Here is a 20,493-nt window from a genome sequence, read left to right on the forward strand (position 1 = left end):
TCTCTTAACGACTAATCAATCAATTTTAGTACATTCAGGTTCCGATTTGAAGACCGTTCTATAAATACCATGATCTAGTATGAACAATCACTGCCTTCTCGTGGCGGGAGTGTTGTTTACGACATTGAAATGACGAAAAGCGAATGTCCGGCGCTTTAACCGGGTTGGTGGACACGGAAAGTCCATCTAGTGGAGTTGGAAAACCCTGGTTCCAAACCAATGGTGCACATGGGTTCCAGTATCCTGAAAGAACAAATGGTATATGAACCAACTATCGGTCACCGGCTACCATGGGACTGCATCTCCTTACGATGCTTCACTGCCTTGTGAATCGGTGTGTGACCCCCTATGAAAACCACCTGCTTCGATCTAGGCACCCGAGCAGTATCACAGCCCACACACAAATCAAGTGACTTGTTAGGCGCATATGTATTCAGTTCCCCTTTGTACCAATATTTATGTGTTCAAATAAATAAATAAAATAATGAACAATCAAACATACAATTCATTGATCGAAGTCCAGTTCTCTTGTAGTGAGTAATTTTAACTTATGGTTACCTTCAATAAAGCAATAAAATCAGGTAGTCCAGTTGTTAGTAACTTACATCTTACTATTACGCATGTATTTTCCCTAAAACATTCATTCACTATCTTCTCATAAAACATGCTCTAAAACGTTCTATGCAGTCTCAACTATTCCATTTTCTAATTTTCATTAAGCTATCAACTGTTTTTCTGTAATTTAAGTATCGTCAGTATACAAAATCCTACATTTCACTTTCGTGTCAAAAAATATCCCCCAATTTATGGATTATTTTCTATACTTTTATTTAAAACAAATTTGTTTCACAGGTAATCAATTTCTACTTACAATTATTACAACGTCGAAGTCAACATCAAACAAATCTTCCTCGTATCGCTGTGTTATCAACATTTTTTTATGCAAAGTTAACAGCACCGATAGGTGGAGGTTATTCAGGAGTGCGACGTTGGACACGACAAATAAAATTATTTGATCAAGATATTATACTTATTCCAATTCATGACAGAGGAATGCATTGGTGTTTAAGTGTAAGTAAATGACTGAATTGCAGGGTTTTGAGTGCTACCTGTATTTTTTACTACGAAGTATTAGATATAAACACTATTACCTCACTTATTTCATCCCAAGTAGCCAATCATTATCTCTGTCACATAAAAAGTTATCAGTGAAAGTTCCGAATCTGTTTTATTCAGACCGTCACACTCTAGTCCTTTAATTTTGAGGTCTTATCCACGAGACAGTGGAGCAAAGTTAGGAGAGGCTGCGCCTTATTAGGCACATACGCTAATTGTTTCCTCAGGGCCCTTCAACTGATCTACATCATTTGTTTGAAATCAGAGTTTTTCATGTTTAGGTGGACTCTCTGTACTCACTAATCCAGTTTAGGCGTCATGCGTTTGCTTTACATCTTACTTTCATAAAACCACCTCTATGCTGTCAACTCAGTCAGTAGAACTTCCTTCGCATGGTCTATAAATGCGCAGGCATCTGATAGCATTTTGATGGTGTGGACTTTCCCAGCCCTCAAACGTACTAGGGAATTTACGAAGCTTTGAGAGATAGTCCGTGGACCTCCTCACGGACAAAAACTACGCATCGTAGCATGCCTGATTAAGGATCATCACAAAGTTATAACGATGGCCCTCCACCTGGAGCTAGGACATTCGTTACCAACCTGGTCCCCACCCGATTGCGTGAACTTGTAGTTGAGTGTTAAGCTTTTATTAGTTGAATTCATGTGTCGATTTAAGCTAGACAACGATTGAAGACTTGGAAGCACTGGATGGCCGTTTCGTCTTAGTATGGGACCCCTCAGAAGTGTGCACCTATGGTCCTGCACGCTGGGCTCCAACCAAGACCTTCGGTCTCGCGCACGAATGCTTAACCTCCAGACCGCAGCCTGCATCCAATGGTGTTAATGTTTAACTTCAATCGGTCCACGATCTTGGTTCCAGGTTTTCAGTGGTGTTCCAATTTAGATCGAATCATGAATTCAACTACTAAACTCACTACAATCTTCACAAATTTTCATTCTGAAAATGACAAATCATTATTTGTTGATTAAAGGCCAAAGTTAGAGCGACTAGTCCTTTTGATAAATTTAGCCAGTTCACTGGAAGAAGTTTATCAGAGTTATTTTTAGTTTTGTAGAATAGCTTTACGTAACAACAATCTCTCAATTTTACTATAATTACTATTGTCAGAAATCACTCACTCAACTCTCTCATGGAGGTGACTTCCTAGGAGATACCTAATCTTCAAATTAACACTGACTCTTTGCAGTCCTAGAAGTGGCCAAAATCATCTTTTATTTCTCCACCTTCGTGTTACCATTGCAAAAGGTTGATCGAAAGTAGATTGTGTATAAAATTTAATAACTAATTCTTTATTAACGTTGATGTTTGAATGTCAGTTGGTGAAGTAATCATAATACTTGTATGGTGAATGGACTTATAGTTGGTTTTACATTGCTTACTTTTAATAAGCAAACATTTTGTAGTAGTATATCACAATATTAATCTATCGTAGTTCAATTGCAATGTACCTGCTATGACGGGCGGTGTCCGAAATGTAATACTGATAAGCGCGCTAACCTACCAACCTCAACTGACTACTTGAGCGAGAACACAAGAGTAAACGAGAAAGTATATTAGGCTACCGGATAAAATATACAAATACTCATTTATTTACATATAACTCTACTCCTTAGGAAATTAATCTGTTTCTTAGCCAATGGTATGCACCTGTCCCCCAGGTCACTTCTGATTGCCATCGATTGAACTTCTCATTTGACTACGTCTGACTGGCTTACCTGTTGGATATTTTTTGCTGATTTAATTCTACATTCACTTGTCTTTTAATTTATTTATCTGTATTTTTTCTCATTTGAAAAACATAATCCCTTTCAAGTGTATCGATTTACGTGTTAAAACGATAACATATTACGATTCAATGGGTTCTGGTAATATGAAGTGTTTGAATCAGTTAATGTAAGTTGTACTTTTCTGCTATGTATCACTGACGGAAGGCTTTATGTGTATAAATTATTTTTCAAGAAAGCCTCTCTAATTGCTATCAAATTATTTCAATTTGTTTTGTCTATGAATCTATTCCAGGCTTTTGATTTGTTAGTCTATTAATCCATAATAGGACGAAACGGCCGTCCAGTGCTTCCAGGTTTTCGATGGTGGTCTAGCTTCAATTGACTCATGATTTCAACTGTGAAAATACTAAATTCTCCACAAAACCCCCTCTGATCTATTAATCCATTGTTTAGAGATTAAGAAATTCAGCACAATAATACTTTATAGTTCACATCAAGGGCTAATATTAGTTAGATAATTACTGAATATCAGGGACATTGGAAGTTGTTTCATTCTGGTACAGGGACGACTCATCAGTGCACGTTTACGACTACACCGCGCACCTAACCTAGAGTTTTCCAATCTCTGAATTCTGGGAGACGACCTATATTATCTAGGGTTCAACCATCCTAGGTGTGAGACAGGTATCCAACAGTAGCATTGTGAAATAGCTAAGCGATATTGCGGATTGATTAAAGTTGAAGACTTGTAGATCGTTTTATGCTGACTCAGTGATAATGCGCTTGCCGTGAAATCTGACAGTTCTGGGCGCGATCCTTGATGGTATCGTGGATGTGCAGTACTGAGGATTCAAATACTAGAGCGGAACATCTTTCTAGGGCTTCCTGGCTTTTAGTGACTTTAATTTCATGATGTAAACTTTAAAATTCAATGATTTTCATAATCTTCATTTACTTATAACAATCTTCTTCTAATCAAACTCATACTTTTCGCAGCCTTCTCAGTTGTAAAACTTGATGGTTAAACTCTGTCATTGGTTGTGTTGAAATTGTCTCGTCTACTGTTAAGGTGATATGTAAAACAGCTCACTTCTGACGAATTTCAAACAAAAATAGATACGGCATTTATAGAGGGTGATGATCATATTGCACATCTCTCTACTGTATTTTTTTATGATCTAGGTGCATTATGTGTTACAAACAGTAGCACTGAAGCTCATAAAATTTCTTGTAAGCAACGTCTATATCGACTGTTATCCCGTGAATGTCTGTGACGATTGACTTTATAGACCTTCGGTGATTACGTAATAGCCAACTGTAACCACAAACGTAAAAGCCTCTCAGCAGCTTTTACAGAAATCAGTTTTTGTTTTTACTAAATGTAATGAAGTTTACTATTCCGAAACCCATATGTGCGGGGTGTGTATGCAACTCGACGCAAGTGAGGAGAAAAAAACTGGTCAATATAGATTTACGTGATCGGTGAAAATAATTGATTAATATGATCAATAAACATACAGGATTCGTAATTTTATTCTTCATTGACAACTGAACAAATCTGATTAAACATTGACTCAATAAAAATTAACGTAGATCAGTTAGTTTTAATAATCGTATGATTGGAATATTACAATCGAATAGCACATTGACTACTGAATCACATGCTTAGTTCCTTTTATCCAAAATCCTAGGGTGGTGTGGTCTACTTATATCCATATAAGTAGTGTATGGTGATGGTCAGACATAGAATGTATTTTGGCAGAAGACCAATAAGGAAAGAACTGAAATGAAGCGCAATTGGTAGGAAAATGCATGAACAATGAAATTAGAGAAGACGGACTGATATTTGCATAAGGAACAGTTAAGATTGAGACAATCGATTGTTATTTTGCAAATGAACTGTTTGCTGTATGGTTATCAGAATTTAGTGAGATAGTCTGTAATTTTTGCTTAAATACATTCGATTGTCCCCACTCGTGTTCTTGTTCACTACACTAGTACCTATAACATAAAAACCTTTAAGTATTTTTAATCTTAAACAAATGTATTACAAATGAATAGTTTTCTTATAGGTTTATGTATCATCGAATTCTTGTTCGTAATCTACTCTTTTTCCTCAAAATTGTTTTCTGAAAAGGGATTATTTGAAAAATGAATCATTAGACAAAAGAAATGTTGAACTGAAAGACCCGGATTCTTGGAAACTCGTCAATACAGAGGTAATTTTACTCTTACTTATTGGTTACTGTCACTATTTCAGTTCATTTCTTATTCGTTTTGTCGATTCCGACTCGCTGTGCTGACGTGGTATGGTAACTCGGACCAATGTATATCGGTGCCAAGTTGTATGTTGATTCTAACGAACTGAGGATTGACTGATTGAATCACTTGCTTTATTAGTTTATTCTGTCATATAGTTCCGTGTTCAAGGTTTACTGTTGTTATCGTCGAAGTATCCATCGTCCTGAGAAGCACATTGACCATTATGTGAAATGACTCGGTTGTTTAATTATGATAATGGAAAATTGAGCATACAGCCTCACTTTTAAAAAAAGTAAAAATCGTCTTATAATTACAAAAATACTAATTGATATTTATTTATTTGAACACATAAATGTTGGTACAAAGGGGCACTGAATACATATGCGCCTAACAAGTCACTTGATTTGTGTGTAGGCTGTGATACTGCTCGGGTGCCCAGACCGAAGCAGATGGTCTTCTTAGGGGGCGACACACCGATCCACAAGGCAGTGGAGCATCGTAAGGAGATGCAGTCCCATGGTAGCCGGTGACCGATAGTTAGTTCATATGCCATTTGTTTCTTCAGGATACTGGAGCTCATGTGCACCATTGGTTTTGAATCAGGATTTTCCAACTCGCCTAGGTGGACTTTCCGTGTCCACGAACCTGGTTAAAGCACCGGACATTCACTTTTCGTCCTCTCAGTATTGTAAACAACACTCTTTCCGCGAGAAGGCAGTTAGTAGGACCTCTCTGGCAGTGTCTGTGCATCCGCGACCATACGTTGCTCTACTGCCTTGTGGATCAGACCTTTAGGTCGAAGGCTCAGTGTGTGACCCCCTAAGAAAACCATCTACTTCACTCTGGTTTCCTAGTCAGTATCCCTGGTCCTCTTGTACCAATGTTTATGTCCTCAAATATTAATAATAACAATAATAATTATAATTACGATAATAACAATATCATTGCAATCTAGCATATAACTGATTTACCTTTGAAATATCCACTTATTTCAAGGACACTGTGCCTCAACAGTACAACGGCTCCGACTGTGGTGTTTTCCTGTGTACATTTGGTGAATTCATCTCTCGTGATGCTTCATTTACATTTAGTCAGGTAATCTATTCATTTTCAAATTGTTATCCAATTTTCACAAAACCCTGTATGTGTATGTTTTCTTAATCTATCGTGCTATTTATGAAGTCGAATGTAAATGCTTACCAAATATTATTTAATATTTTTATCCTTGTAGTGGTATATAACATTCTCAAACAACAGATTAGTTAGATTATGAGATTAAAGGTTTTATTAGTTTATTGTGTGAATATATGTCGGTTATACTATCTGTCATCGTTAATTTCCCTGTTAGGAATTTCGGTGGTTACCGTATGCTTAACTGAGTATTAGTTTATATAATTCGGTCCAGTGTTTGCTTCACAAGTCAGTCAGTCATCTACAACGTAGGACCGGACACATATATGCATAGGTCCAATTTGCCACACCTCATTAGCACAACAAGATGAACACCAAATTCATATAAGCAGTTACTTCAATGATAATAAAAAAAAGATTTTATGTAAAGACATGATATAGGAAGAAAAAATTATTTAATAGAAAGAAAGGTCTAAACTAATTTTAATCTCATGGTTTTAAGGATTACAGTGTATACACCTGCACTATTGTGATAGATTCTGAGCCGTTACCCAGAGTTGCCAACCACTGGTTAAGATAGTCTCTCGGACCCCAACCAAGCGATCTGTAGCCACCAACATGGCTCAGGCTAGAAGTTAGTGACTTTATGGACTGGTGCCACGTTTTGGTTTGACCGCCCCTAACTCTCTTCCAACCATCTCCAATACTAGTCAGCATAGCGCGTCGTGGTAATCGGTGTTCAGGCATACGCAACATGTGGCCCAACCATCTCAGTCGATGAAGATTCATGACCTCATCAACTGACTTACCATCATTCCCTAATATCTGGTGTCTAACCTCACCATTACTTACCTGGTGATCCCAGCAGATGCTGACAATATTTCTAAGGCATCTGCGGTCAAATACTAGTAGCTTATGCGTATCCTCTACCCTTAAAGGCCACGTTTCGCAGCCATGAAGTGGGACATAACGAAGTGCTTAGCAGTATACTCGTCTTTCAGTCGATAGACTGACATATCGCCTTTGCCATAGGTGACGTAAGTTGGCAAAAGCCAAACGAGCTTTTTGAGTCGAAGCAGAGATTTTGTCAGACACCAACCCATTAGGGCTGATCAGACTTCCAAAATAAATGAAGATGTCGACGTGTTCGACTACTCCTTAGTTCAGGTGTTGACGCATCCCAGTCCTGGAATAACAATTTACACTTAGAGTGGGAGAAACACAAAGGAAATCATAATCTAATATGTATAGATCTACAGTTAAGCATCAAGAAACTAATAAACTCTACTTTAAACTGTTGAACATTTAGTGTTTTTCAATATGAACTAGATATTATATGATCGTAAACTTTTACAAATATTCGGTTGCATAGTGAATATAATATCGAATGAAGAAAATATATACTTAATTCATGTCAAATGGTTGGAAATAGTCAGGAGGGAGACCTTACTCGATTTTGGTTTCTCACTAATTGACAGTTTGTTGCCAGATGTATTCGGAAGCTTCATGAGATTCTGCCAGGGCTAAGCTAACATAACCTTGACCACTTCTTAGTGATTACCTCAATCGGATGGGAAACTAATTCCTGCACTAAGAGCTTAATGGTAACATCTTAGATTTGATTGTATCCTGTAAAAATAATGCCAAATTAAATATGTTTATATATACATATATGTATAATCATCTTTAATAGATACTTACTACCTATTCATATGTATTACTTACTTACTTACGCCTGTTACTTCCAATGGAGCATAGGCCGCCGACCAGCTTTCTCCAACTCACATTCATATGTATGTTCATATATAATTCATTTTGTTTATATTATATTGTCTTCTGTTCCTTTTTATCTAATTACAAAGGATGATATGCCAGGAATACGTAAACGTATGATGTATGAAATATTGACACAACAATTACTAACCACAAATTTCAAATTAAATGATGGTGATGATGACAAATAGAGTAAGAAAAAGAAAAGTTTTTTTGTGTTTTGAATAGAAACTACTTTTTTGATGCGGTCGTCGTTCTTTTCTTTCTTTCTTTTTTTCTCTTTTCTCAATTGTATTGTATGTACGGCTTCTATGTCTTTTTTTTCCTTACAAATTTGTACACAATAAGTTTTATTTACAAAAGAGTTTTGAAGACAGTCTTTTTGTTTCTCAAAAATAAAAAAAAACTTTATTTTTGTTTAAAATATATTCATCATGATATTTGTGTAAAGTGTTGGATAATTTATTTTATTTTATTTAAACGCATAAATATTGGTACAAAGAAGCACCAGATACATATGCGCCACACAAATCTCATTCGATCTGTGTGAGGTCTGTGATACTGCTCAGGTGCCCAAACTGAAGCAGGTGGTTTTCTTAAGGGGCCACACCCGGAGCCTTTGACCTAAAGGTCTGATCCACAAGGCAGTAGAGCATCGTGAGGAGATGCTGTTAAGTCTTGACCTAGCCGTCGCCAATTGTTGTGTCTTGTCAAGGTTGTGTAGCCAATTGTTATGACTTGATCAAGGTCGTTGCTAATTTGTTATGACCTTACAAATTAAACAAGGACGTAACTCGCGTGAATTATCCACCAATAGAAATACGACCTTAACACTGTGACAATCAAAGGACATCCAATCTGTATGAGTAATCTAGCGTCTTTATTGGTCCTTAATCCGCCTAACCCGTCCACTTAAATCCAGAACACCAATAGAAGCCTCGGCAATATGAATCGTTTATTTCAAGCATACTTTGTTTATATATCAGACAGACAGGCCACATCACACCACCAAATAGAAAATAATATTTGTACAAAACCAAGCCAAATGTGGCTGTAAGCGTGGGAGACAATCAATAAACTGAGTATAACTTAGGAACAGTAAATCATATAATAATAATCAATAGGTCAAAATGAAGCTTGTAATAAGATGAATATAAATATAGATAATCTAGTTACTGAATAGTTATACAATAGGAATATACATAGAATAATAGGTCCTGGGAGTTACCCATACTTATGTCTTCGCTAGTATATAACAGATGCATTCTCATGGTAGCCGATGACCAACGATTGATTCATACATTTGTTCCTTCAAGATACTGGAGCCCATGTGCACCATTGGTTTGAAATCAGGGTTTTTCAACTTCCCTAGGTGGACTCGCCGTGTCTATCATCCCGGTTAAAGCGCCGGACATTCGCTTTTCGTTTTCTCAATTTCATAAACAGTAATGCCACGAGAAGGCAGTGAGTAGGACTTTCCTGGCAGAGGCTATATACGCATGGCCATGTGAAAGCATTTTGAGGGGGAGAGCGAACTCTCCTCACTCTCGGCCGTACCAGGGCATTTGGGGGTTGGATAATAATTCTATTTCACTGGATGGAATTCCGACTGCTTCTTCGGATTTCCGCCTATTTGAAATGCTTCAAAATATATGTCTATCTATTTAAGTTTCATTCATGTTTTTTAAAAAAGTATAATTGGGTAGGAGTTAGTGATATTACCCAGTTATTCAAACCGAATCTCGCGAATCTGGATTGAAATTTATGAACTTCTGGTCAACATTCGAATGATTCAATTACTAAACCATCCCTTAATCAGTTCAGGACTCATCTAAGTCAACATGTCTGGTCTATTTATTACTTAGGTTGGAATCTTAAGTTTTCGTGTTTATGATTTGTTGAACATTAATTCCTAAGTGGTAGGGTACTGTAACCGGAATAGTTACTTCGTTAAAATTCGCAACACCTTATGACACACATTTGGAGGATTTTCAGTCAAAGTTTGGGGATGAGATCAATGTAGCGTTTTTTTTCAAATAAAGCGATTGTAATTTTCGTTAATTTTTTGGATAGATCATGAAAACCCTATTGAAACTAATCATTTACTTTAAAGGACTGAAATAAGTTATTTTCTTTTTATCATTAATAAATGAAAACTAGTTGAATTTCTTCAAATTTTGTCTGTTAATCATGTCCAGTGGAGCTTGAAAGTATTCAAATAGTGAATAAATTGATTAGCATTCGTAAGCTATCAAGGGCTTAAGATCTTCATCAAATAGATTATCGATAACTGCGAATCCATATTCATTGTAACAACTCAGGCAAGAGTGGTGTTATTGCTGAGACTATAATTTATGGACGACCTTAGAGCGACGCCCTAGTGACCTTGATGATTTCCACCTACTTTAGCTTAATGAAGATTATAAAGCAGTTTGAAGAATAAGAATTATGATTTACACTTGATGGTTATGGTTAGTAATTAGATTTGTGGTTTTTCATCACGAACCGATATAACCTAAAATGCCAAAACTCGGTCTAGACGAATGGGTGAATGAATTTCGTGCCTAAATTCAAGACCTGTTACCCTAAATCCGATTGGTTCGTTCATGAATTATAGTCTCAACACTTATCGTAACTCAGCAATTGAATACTAGAAATTAGGCGTCTGACATGCGCTTAATCTCTTCTATTATCTTTAATGCACCAACGACAAAGATTCGAACAGAATAATGTGTATTGATTTTAAATTCATTCGGTTCTCATTAGTTGATTTTCACTTGTAATATTGAAGATAAAAATGGATCGGAATATTACAAATTAAATGTACATGGACATAATGGTTCTTAAATAGCTGATTTAGATGTCAGGGAGAGGACAAGTTAACTTACTTAAAACAATACAGTTAATAATTTTTAAGAAAACTGGTTGATTCACTGTGTACATGCTTTTCCAAACGTTTTGTTTTGATTATTTCGTGTTACAATTTAACGACTGGTTCTCTCATCTTCAATGTCTTTTTTTGTCACAATCATTATTCACCTACCACTGTATTGTTAGCCAATAGTGATCAATTGGAGTCATATAATTAGTAGTTGACTTTGTTATAGATCAACTCTTAGATTGAACTCATTTTATCGTGGGTCAATCTCTTATTCAGAGATACTTAGGGATTTAGAGTATACAGATAATATATTCATAACTGGTGAAAACTCTAACCTTGATACAGATTCTTCTGAATGCCATGACTCATAGTGTGAAAATGTTTGGGACTCATTATCTAAAAATAAAACGTTGCTTCAGTGCTCAGTAAGATGATAAGGATTGGTGTAATATAACACTTTCTAAACTTATACTAGTATTCTTATCAACTTTGATATCTTGGTAACCTTTTACAGCATGGTTATTGTTAGCAAAGCTTTCAATGATACGCTAGTCGCTAACCCGAATGTTACTTCTGTAAATGGTTTTTTTTCAATTCCGTACTACCAGTCAAAAATCTTAGCTCACGTTAAGCGCTTGATAGTTAACGTTGATTTATTCACTTACCAAAATGATCAAAAGAGAAATGTAGGCAAAGGATGATTAGTAAGTTGAACAGTAAAACTAAGTCGATTATTTCTATTTGCAAACAAATTAGAAAATAATATAAATCAACATTCCTCTTAAGCCATAGATTAGCTTACATTGATCACGCTTGTCATATTGGAAGCACTATAAGTTGTGACTGAACTGATATACAGAAATAGATCTATTCTTAAAATCTTAGTAATAAGATACAAGAAAATTGAGGAATCTATCATAACCAGGGGATGGTGGCTAGCCGTGGGATCCAGGACGCGCGCTTCGTCCTACTTAGGACTCGTCAGTTGGATATACCTGTATTCCAGAATCGATGTTCACTCGGGGACCAATTGGATAAGGCGATGACGTTTGAAGCGAACGGTATTGGGTTCGAGTCCCGGAGCGCACATCGACTCTGGAATACAGGTACGTCCGGTTGATGAGTCCTAAATAGGACGAAACGCGCGTCCTGGACTCCACAGCTAACCACCACCCATATTTGCTTGTAAAGCTTGTGACTTAAGGCAATATCGAGGCGATCCATACAGGATGCACATATGCCAACAAGAGACTGACCAATTGTAGTCCTAAACAACAATGGGAAGCAAACAATACTAGGTGAATTTATAATAACCGGTGTTTGTTAGGTAATCGAAAGAATCAGTAATATCGCGTAATGAACGCGATACTAAATTAGTAATCCACTGATATGACTCCTGCTTCTTTGTCTTTGTTTATTCAAGCAATAATGGTAGTAACATTGAAACCACAAACCGATCTAAATTAGGCAACCATTGAAAACGTGGAAGCATTGGATTGCAGTTTCATGCTACTATGACATTCCTCACGAGTGCGTATCCACAACCGGCAATCGGAAGCGAAACCTTTGTTCTTGATTTCAATGAAATTCAACAGTCTCCATAACGCTATACTGATGATAATATTGCTAAACTTCACACACACATATGATCGGTAGCCGGTAACACTAGTCCTTAATTCAGCATACATTACAACACTGTAATTTTCATTCTGATTCATAGAATAATGATCATAGCGAAACGTTAGTGCGAGTTGTGAATTTAAAAATAGGTATCCAACTTTATTTTGTGTATTCACCCTGAATAATTGGTTTTGTATCATCGAACTGTAATTTTCTTTGATTCAGTTCAGCAAATAAAATGACAGTTATTCAGTTTACATAAAATTTATATTGCTAGAATAGTATTATTTTAGAAGTAGATTGTCGGTTAAAGACGTTCCAGTACTATTCAACCAAGTCATACATTTGGGTGCTAACTTCTTAATCGAAGACTTTAAGGCCTAAATATTGAATTATAATATTACTTCTTAGTATTTACTCTTTTTATCTTGGAACTATCTTTTTTCTACTTCTTAATATCACGGTTACCATTATTTGATTTCCTTTGAACATATTGATCAATAAAGTAACTACTTGCACTGACTGTCATTTGTACCAGGTTTAGTATTGAATTCACTTAGTATTGTTTGTTTGAATCTTCCCATTGATGCTTAGGACTGCAACTGGTCAGTCTCTTATTGGCATATGTGTATACTGTGCGTATTGCCTCGATATAGCCTTATTTCACAAGCATTATATGGAAAGATGGATAGTGGTTAGCAGTGGAATCCAGTTTGACGCGCGTTTCGTCCTATTTGGGACTCGTCAGCTGTATGTACCTGCATCTCAGAGTTGATGTTCACCCTGAGACTCGAACCCAATACCTTTCGCTCCAAACGCCATCGCGTTATCCACTCAGCTGCTGGGTCCTAATAGCCACTTCCTTGTGCAATGGGGTGAAGTTTGAATTCACTTAGCGGCTATCATTAGCTATCAGGACTCAGTAGCCGAGTTGATAACCCGATGGCGTTTGAAGCGAAAGGTACTTGGTTCGAGTTCCAGACTGAACATCAACTCCGAGATGCAGGTACATCCAGTTGACGAGTCAAAAAGTAGGACGCAACACGCGTCCTGGATTCCACTGTTAGCCACTATCCATCTTTTCTTTTAGGTTCAGTATTGTTTGTGATAGATGTTTTCTCTTGTCATAGTAGCTTCTTTCGTTCATTGGCCTTTATCATATTATTAAACGATAGTTTATTTATAAAACTAGCCCTTATTCAGAAAAAAACTCCAGTCTGATATTACACTCATAATCAACATTCAATACTCTAGCGTTAGATTGACTTTCAGTTAATTTTGATGGAGTTTTGTTCTCTGAGCTGGATGCTTTGGTCGTGGAGCTTTCATCGTCCTTTTGAACGACATCATCAGCACAAACTTCGGGTAGAAGTTACAAGTCTTCTCCACCACTTTCAGTTAATATTTAATACAATACCTATTCTAAATATAATAACAAATGAAGTGGCCGACAAACCTTTTATTTATTTTTGTTCTTTACAACATGTATTTTAAACATTCAATTATGAAGTTTATTTCTGTGTAGTTACTTGATGTGTCACAGTTTCATTCGACTGCACGGTACTTGTAGGTGTAATCGTTGACATTCCCAATGTTGTTGAAGTCGTATTATGTGGAGTAGCAGTTGTTGTTGAAGTGGAGATATTTTTATGATGTTTTATAATATGGTTACGATGATGCAGATGAATAATTATGACTTTCGCTCTTGAGTTATTTCTATTTGTAGTATGATTATGATGTAAAGCGACTGTAGTATTAGTAGTAACAGCGATATGTGTATTTGTTCGTTGTCCACTTATTGTTGTTCGTCTCTTTGGTAATTTCAATAATTCACATACAAAATATTTTGTTTCAGTACAATAATGTATACCCCATTTACCACTAGCATAATCTATAGATAAGCAAGCAATATCATTTGCTTGCAATCTTTCTAAAATAGGACTATGATGATGTAGAAAACGTACAGTTACAGGTGTATGATCTGTCCATGTTTGTATTACATGTCTATGTTCACCATTGAATTCATGCACAATTAATTTAATTAATCCACCAATCCAAAATTGTCTTGCTTCTGTAGATAAAACCCAACCCATTATAACATGTATCATAGTTGAACTATGAATTGAAACTAAATCACCGTACAGAATATAATCTTTCAATGGCTTGTAATATTGAGCATTAAGTGTTGTATTTATATAGTTCTGTAAAGAAATATTATGGTTTGTAGCATTTTGAATTAATGTTTCGTTGAGAAGTTGAATATTTTCGGCCAATTTACGACAAAAACTCATTGCATCATAATGACTAAGACGTGCATTTTTACCGCCATGAACATAGACAAGTGTTAAAAATGGGTTAACATTATTTACTGATATTTTCCAACTACTTATGAGTAGTAAATTCCACGTTACTAAATTTATTAAAAGAATATGTGATGTAATTCGTGAAAACTTTTTCATTGCATAAAATATTCTACCCTGTCTTCAAAGTACACATGTATTTATACAACAGATAACCAATTAATTATAGAGTACATTTAAATCTATAAATAAGGTTGATTATTCAATGTCTACTTGAGGAATAACTCTTATCTAGACAGAATTAGTGCATTAAATTATTGATCTGTATACCGAATATTATAGTTCGTACTCAGTTTACTATTTCCATACATACATACATACCATCGCTTACCATCTGCTATGGTTTTTATGAACACAACGAGTCATAACACTTGATAGCTTAGCTACAAATTTTATGTTAAAGTTTAACATCATCAACTGACTTGAATTAGGTAACCAATGTAAAGCAGCAAAATTTAGAAAGCTGTTTTGTCCTGTAGTATCAGTTTATATGTTAAGCCCATATACTTTATTCTAGCTACTGGCCAAGCCAATTCACCTATCCATTATGAGTCATATTTTGATCTTGTTAATTATTCGCTTATTAACCTTGACTACTTTTTAGATGAGCGTATATGTATGCACACTTCGTATCTTATTCATCATATGTCTGTCATTCATTTTTGTCTGATTATAAATATTGAGTAATGCTTGCTCATAGCGAGTTGGCTTCCCCGCCATCTCCAATACGCATTGTTTCCGCTTCGCTCTCGAGTTGGCTTCCCAGCCATCTCCACTATGCATCATCTTTGCTTCGCTCGCTTACACTTGCTCATGTGCCCACAGCTTTCTGGTCTGCATCATTTATCAATATAAATGTAGTTGCCGTTTCCTTTTGCCTTCTGATTTTATACGCCGTTAAGACTCGTATTATAACGGTTATCGAAGTTAACTATTATTGAAGCACGGCACTACATATTGGTTAGCCCGACATGCGAACACGCAACAGTCCTACTTACAGAACTGTCATTAGTTAGAGTGCAAAACCGCAACTGGAACAATTATTCCATAGGTTAAGCCCTTATGGCCTGAAGGTTTTAGGTTTTATTCCCAATAGCTTGTAGGGAAGTGATTCCGGGGGCCCGTATCACGAGGAAATACAATTGTCTAAGATCTGATTTAATTCGGCTATCTGGTAGTATCATATGTAGAGCTACTGACAAATTCCAGACTAGAACAAACTATCTGTCCTGTTCAACATAATTTTGAATGGTTCACTGGTTGAGATTAATCTATTATGAAAATGAATACAAAGTTTTCTAGATGGAGTGAAATACTAATCAATGACATTCATGTGATATAATAGTTGAATGTTAGCAAATGGTGACACTTTAATTAGCACTGATCAATAAGTGAATGGTATAATACGAATTTGATGAAAAAGTTTACCCATACAGATATAAGTTTATTTATTCAAAAGCCACTTATACTCCGTTTTTCAAGTCCCAAGTAAAGTGAACCACAGCTCCGGCGCGAAGCTGGTAGGTCCTGGGTTCGAAACTCGCGAGTGTGTGGTCGTGGATGCGCACTGCTGAGGAGTCCCATAGTAGGACGAAACGGCCGCCCAGTGCTTCCAGGTTTGTTGTCTAGTTTCAATTGACTCACGCTTTCAACTATGAAAATACTAAATCTTATTGGCATATGTGCATCCTGTGAAGACTGACACGATGTTTCCCTAAGTCACACGCATTTTTAAGCAGAGATGGATGGTGATTAGAAGCGGAATTCAGAACGCGCGTTTAATCCTACTTGGGACTCGTCAATTTGATGTACCTGCATCCCAGAGCTGATGTTCTCTCCGTGACTTGAACCGCTTGCTTCAAACACTTATAGCAGCCATCCTACAATCAATTTCGATTATAGCCAATTTTGGTTAAGCCCTTTTTATAACTTACTTAACAGACATCGTTATTTGGATAGTAACAATTTGCATATTCTTTGCACTGCTATACCACTAGAGCACATGACGCTCTATCCGAAATGTTGACTACTTAAATATCATTCGATGACTCATACTCTTCCCCATATATGTACGCACGCAAATACTATTATCAGCCTTTGTTTTGCTTTGCTGTGCCCTTATTAAATTTGACTATAAATTGCCTATGTAATTGCTTGCTACTCTCTCGCTCGCTCGCTTGCTCCTCGTTCGTTTCCTTCGCTTATTCGCCTGTTCACTCGCTCTCTCGCTTGCCGCTCACTCGCTCGTTCATATTCGCTCAGGTGTTGTTAGCTTCCGAACCTGAGTCATTCGACAATAAACTGTAGTTGCTGCTATCCTTTGTCTTCTGATTTTACGCACCGTTAAGATTAGAATCATAACGGTTATCGAAGTAAACAATTAACGAATCGCGGCACTACAGAATTGGAGGCCTCGCCGAACAAGCACGACGCAATAGAATTGGTTGCCTCTCCGTGCGAACACGACACTACGGAATTGGATGCCTCGACGAGCGAACGCAAAACAATTTTCGACGAGGTAATTTCATTTCGAAAATTCAACGTACTCTGTTTCTATTCGAATTATTATCTGGATTATAATCATAATTGTGGATTTATTATATCACAATTTTAATCGTATGTGCATCATCCCATAAGCATTATTGAACTTAACGATAATATTCATAATAAATAACGATTATTCACGAACAATTGATATATTGGTGCAATTCAGTAAGTCTGTTCCATTTTATAAATTGTACCTTTTGTTATTATCATTTTTTTCATCGATTCATTTCTCTTAGTGACAATAACGTTATATTCGCATACTATTTAATTTATTATTATTATTATTATTATTATTATTATTAGTAATGTCTTTAAATAACGAAACAATCGATCTTTCACAGTCACCATCCGTGGGAGTTATTAATGTTACTATTCCCTCTTTTAATGTTACTGATCCTCAACTCTGGTTTATTAGACTTGAAAATTACTTCGTAGCCAATCGTATCATTTTACAGCGACATAAGTTCGGCTATGCAAGCTCACTACTTCCAGATGAAGTAGCAGTCAACGTACGAGAGGTCCTAACTAAGCCGGATGCAGTAAATCCGTACGACGTATTGAAACAGGCGGTAATAAAAGCTCTCTCGTTAAACGACCGGCAAGCTGTCGAGCAGTTGCTCAGTGAAGTTCAAATCGGAGATAGAACGCCTTCGCAGTTAAAAACGCATATGAGCAACGTAATCGGAGACAGAAATGTTGATAAAAATATATTTTACCACTTATGGTTGCGACGACTCCCACCGAACGTACAGCAGATCCTCGCTGTTGGAGATAGCGATGTAGACATAGACAACATCGCTAAAATAGCCGATAAGATTTACGAGAGAATGAGACACGCGACTACACAAACACTCAACTCCACAGTTGACGAAAGAATCGAGGCCTTGCAAAAGGAAATTAATGCGCTATGCCACAAACTAACGACTCTAAATCACAACGACAGGAAAAGAAGTGGGTCGCGCAGCAGATCAAGAGATAGAAACCGATCATTTTCTAAGGGACTACCAGATCCTGCTATATGCTGGTACCATCAAACATTTGGCTACAGAGCTCGAAAATGCAGGTCTCCATGCAAATTTAAACGATCCCAACGATTCTCAGTAACGACTACGACGATCAACGCAGCTCCCAGGAGCAATCGTTTATTCTATGTTCAGGACAGAGTAACGGGCGCGCAGTTTTTAGTAGACACGGGAGCAGAGATAAGCGTCGTCCCTCCATTGAGCAACGAAAAACAAAATATCGATACTGCGCTAACTCTTAAAGCAGCGAATAGATCCGATATAAAGACATATGGCAAGCGAAAACTAACCTTGAATTTCGGCCGTAATATTTCTCTTCGCTGGGAATTTGTGATCGCTGATGTGTCCGTACCCATAATTGGTATCGATTTCTTAAAGAATTTTGACCTATTAGTGGATTCTCGACGAAACCAACTAGTGAATGGAGAACGCTCAGTAGTCATAAGAGGAGTGACCACCGATCATGTATCTATGAATTTAGTAGTGTCGAAAGATAGGAACGAGCAATATAAGTCACTTCTAAATAAGTTCGCCGACTTAACGAGGTCATCATACGACAACAAAGATCTTAAACATACAGTACAGCACCATATCGTCACGAAAGGTCCACCGACTAGAGTAAGAGCGCGAAGGTTGGACCCAAAAAGGTTAAACATTGCAAAACGAGAATTCGAAAAACTAATGAAACTTGGTATCATAAGGCCATCTAATAGTCCCTGGGCATCTCCGTTACATATGGTTCCCAAAAAGAATGGAGAAATTAGACCATGTGGAGATTATAGAGCCCTTAACAAGCAAACGATAGCAGATAGATACCCAGTGCCACATATTCACGACATCACTACCGAAATGGAAGGTGCTACGATTTTTTCGAAAATTGATCTTGTTCGGGCGTACTACCACATTCCAGTGGCCCCAGAAGACATACCGAAAACGGCCGTAATCACTCCATTTGGTTTATTTGAGTTTTTACGAATGCCATTTGGACTAACTAATGCAGCTCAAACCTTTCAGCGATTTATTGATCAGGTTGTTAGAGGTTTGACAGGGGTATACGCATATATCGACGATATATTAGTAGCTAGCGCTACCGTCGAAGAACATCTACAACATCTACGACAGTTATTCACGAGACTTCAAGAACATGGTGTCACTATTAACGTGGAGAAATGTGAATTTGGAAAGAAATCATTGCAATTCCTAGGTCATATGATAAATTCTCGAGGTATCATGCCAGTTCCAGCAGAAGTTGCTGCTATTCGTAATTATCCGTTGCCCGAGTCACAAAAAAAGTTACGACGATTCTTGGGACTAATAAACTATTATAGGCGATTTATTCCAAACTGCGCAGCAATACTACAGCCATTAACGGACGCTTTGCGCGGAAATATCCGAACATTCCATATATCGACAGAGGCTATACAGGCTTTTGAGAACGCTAAGCGAGCACTTCATGAGAAAATGATATTAGTACGACGAAAGAGCGAAGCGCCACTAGCCGTCATGACGGACGCATCGAACATAGCAGTGGGAGCAGTACTGCAGCAGTTAGTAAACGGTACATGGGAACCGATTTCATTTTTCTCGAAGAGATTAAATCCTACACAAACGAGGTACAGTACGTTCGGAAGAGAACTATTAGCGATTTACTTGGCAATCAAGCATTTCCGACATATGATAGAGGGTACCATTTTCACAGTGTATACAGATCACAAACCCCTCACGAAAGCATTAAACGCCAAGCAGGATAACTATTCGCCGAGGGAAATTCGACAATTAGAATTTATTTCCCAATTTACATCTAGCATACAGTATATTGAAGGTAATAATAACGAAGTGGCAGATGCGTTGTCCAGAACAACGATAAACGCGATTATTACAAATGGAATTGATTATCACGGTCTCGCGAAGTTACAAGAGACAGACATCGAACTAAACAAGCTAAGATTCGATGACACGACGTCATTATTATTCGAAGATATTCAGTTCGGCAACGCGAAAGTAATATGTGACATGTCGACAGGCCGACC

At 37.0% G+C, this 20,493-nt stretch overlaps 2 protein-coding genes across 3 annotated transcripts in view; one reads left to right on the plus strand and one right to left on the minus strand.

Moving 5' to 3' along the window:
• Positions 1-8,424, plus strand: part of Smp_033260.1 (family C48 unassigned peptidase (C48 family)) — a gene marked incomplete at its 3' end in the record, with an annotated part of 35,592 nt that extends 27,168 nt beyond the window's left edge. The window contains exons 7-11 of one of the 2 annotated variants that reach the window (XM_018793721.1): positions 853-1,071; positions 2,954-3,033; positions 5,005-5,086; positions 6,126-6,224; positions 8,123-8,424. In XM_018793721.1, the coding sequence (XP_018647133.1) occupies positions 853-1,071; positions 2,954-3,033; positions 5,005-5,086; positions 6,126-6,224; positions 8,123-8,224 (582 nt within the window). The remainder of the gene's footprint in view (positions 1-852; positions 1,072-2,953; positions 3,034-5,004; positions 5,087-6,125; positions 6,225-8,122) is intronic. The other variant, XM_018793710.1, reaches the window with a different exon arrangement.
• A 5,555-nt stretch (positions 8,425-13,979) lies between these two features.
• Smp_033250 (hypothetical protein) lies at positions 13,980-14,993 on the minus strand (the record flags this gene model as incomplete). The annotated part of the gene is made up of 1 exon (XM_018793732.1): positions 13,980-14,993. One exon carries the CDS (start codon positions 14,991-14,993, stop codon positions 14,046-14,048), a length of 948 nt encoding a protein of 315 aa, XP_018647134.1. The 3' UTR covers positions 13,980-14,045.
• Between the last annotated feature and the right edge of the window lie 5,500 nt (positions 14,994-20,493).

This window comes from Schistosoma mansoni, assembly GCF_000237925.1.
Source record: "Schistosoma mansoni, WGS project CABG00000000 data, supercontig 0199, strain Puerto Rico, whole genome shotgun sequence".
Lineage (NCBI taxonomy): Eukaryota > Metazoa > Platyhelminthes > Trematoda > Strigeidida > Schistosomatidae > Schistosoma > Schistosoma mansoni.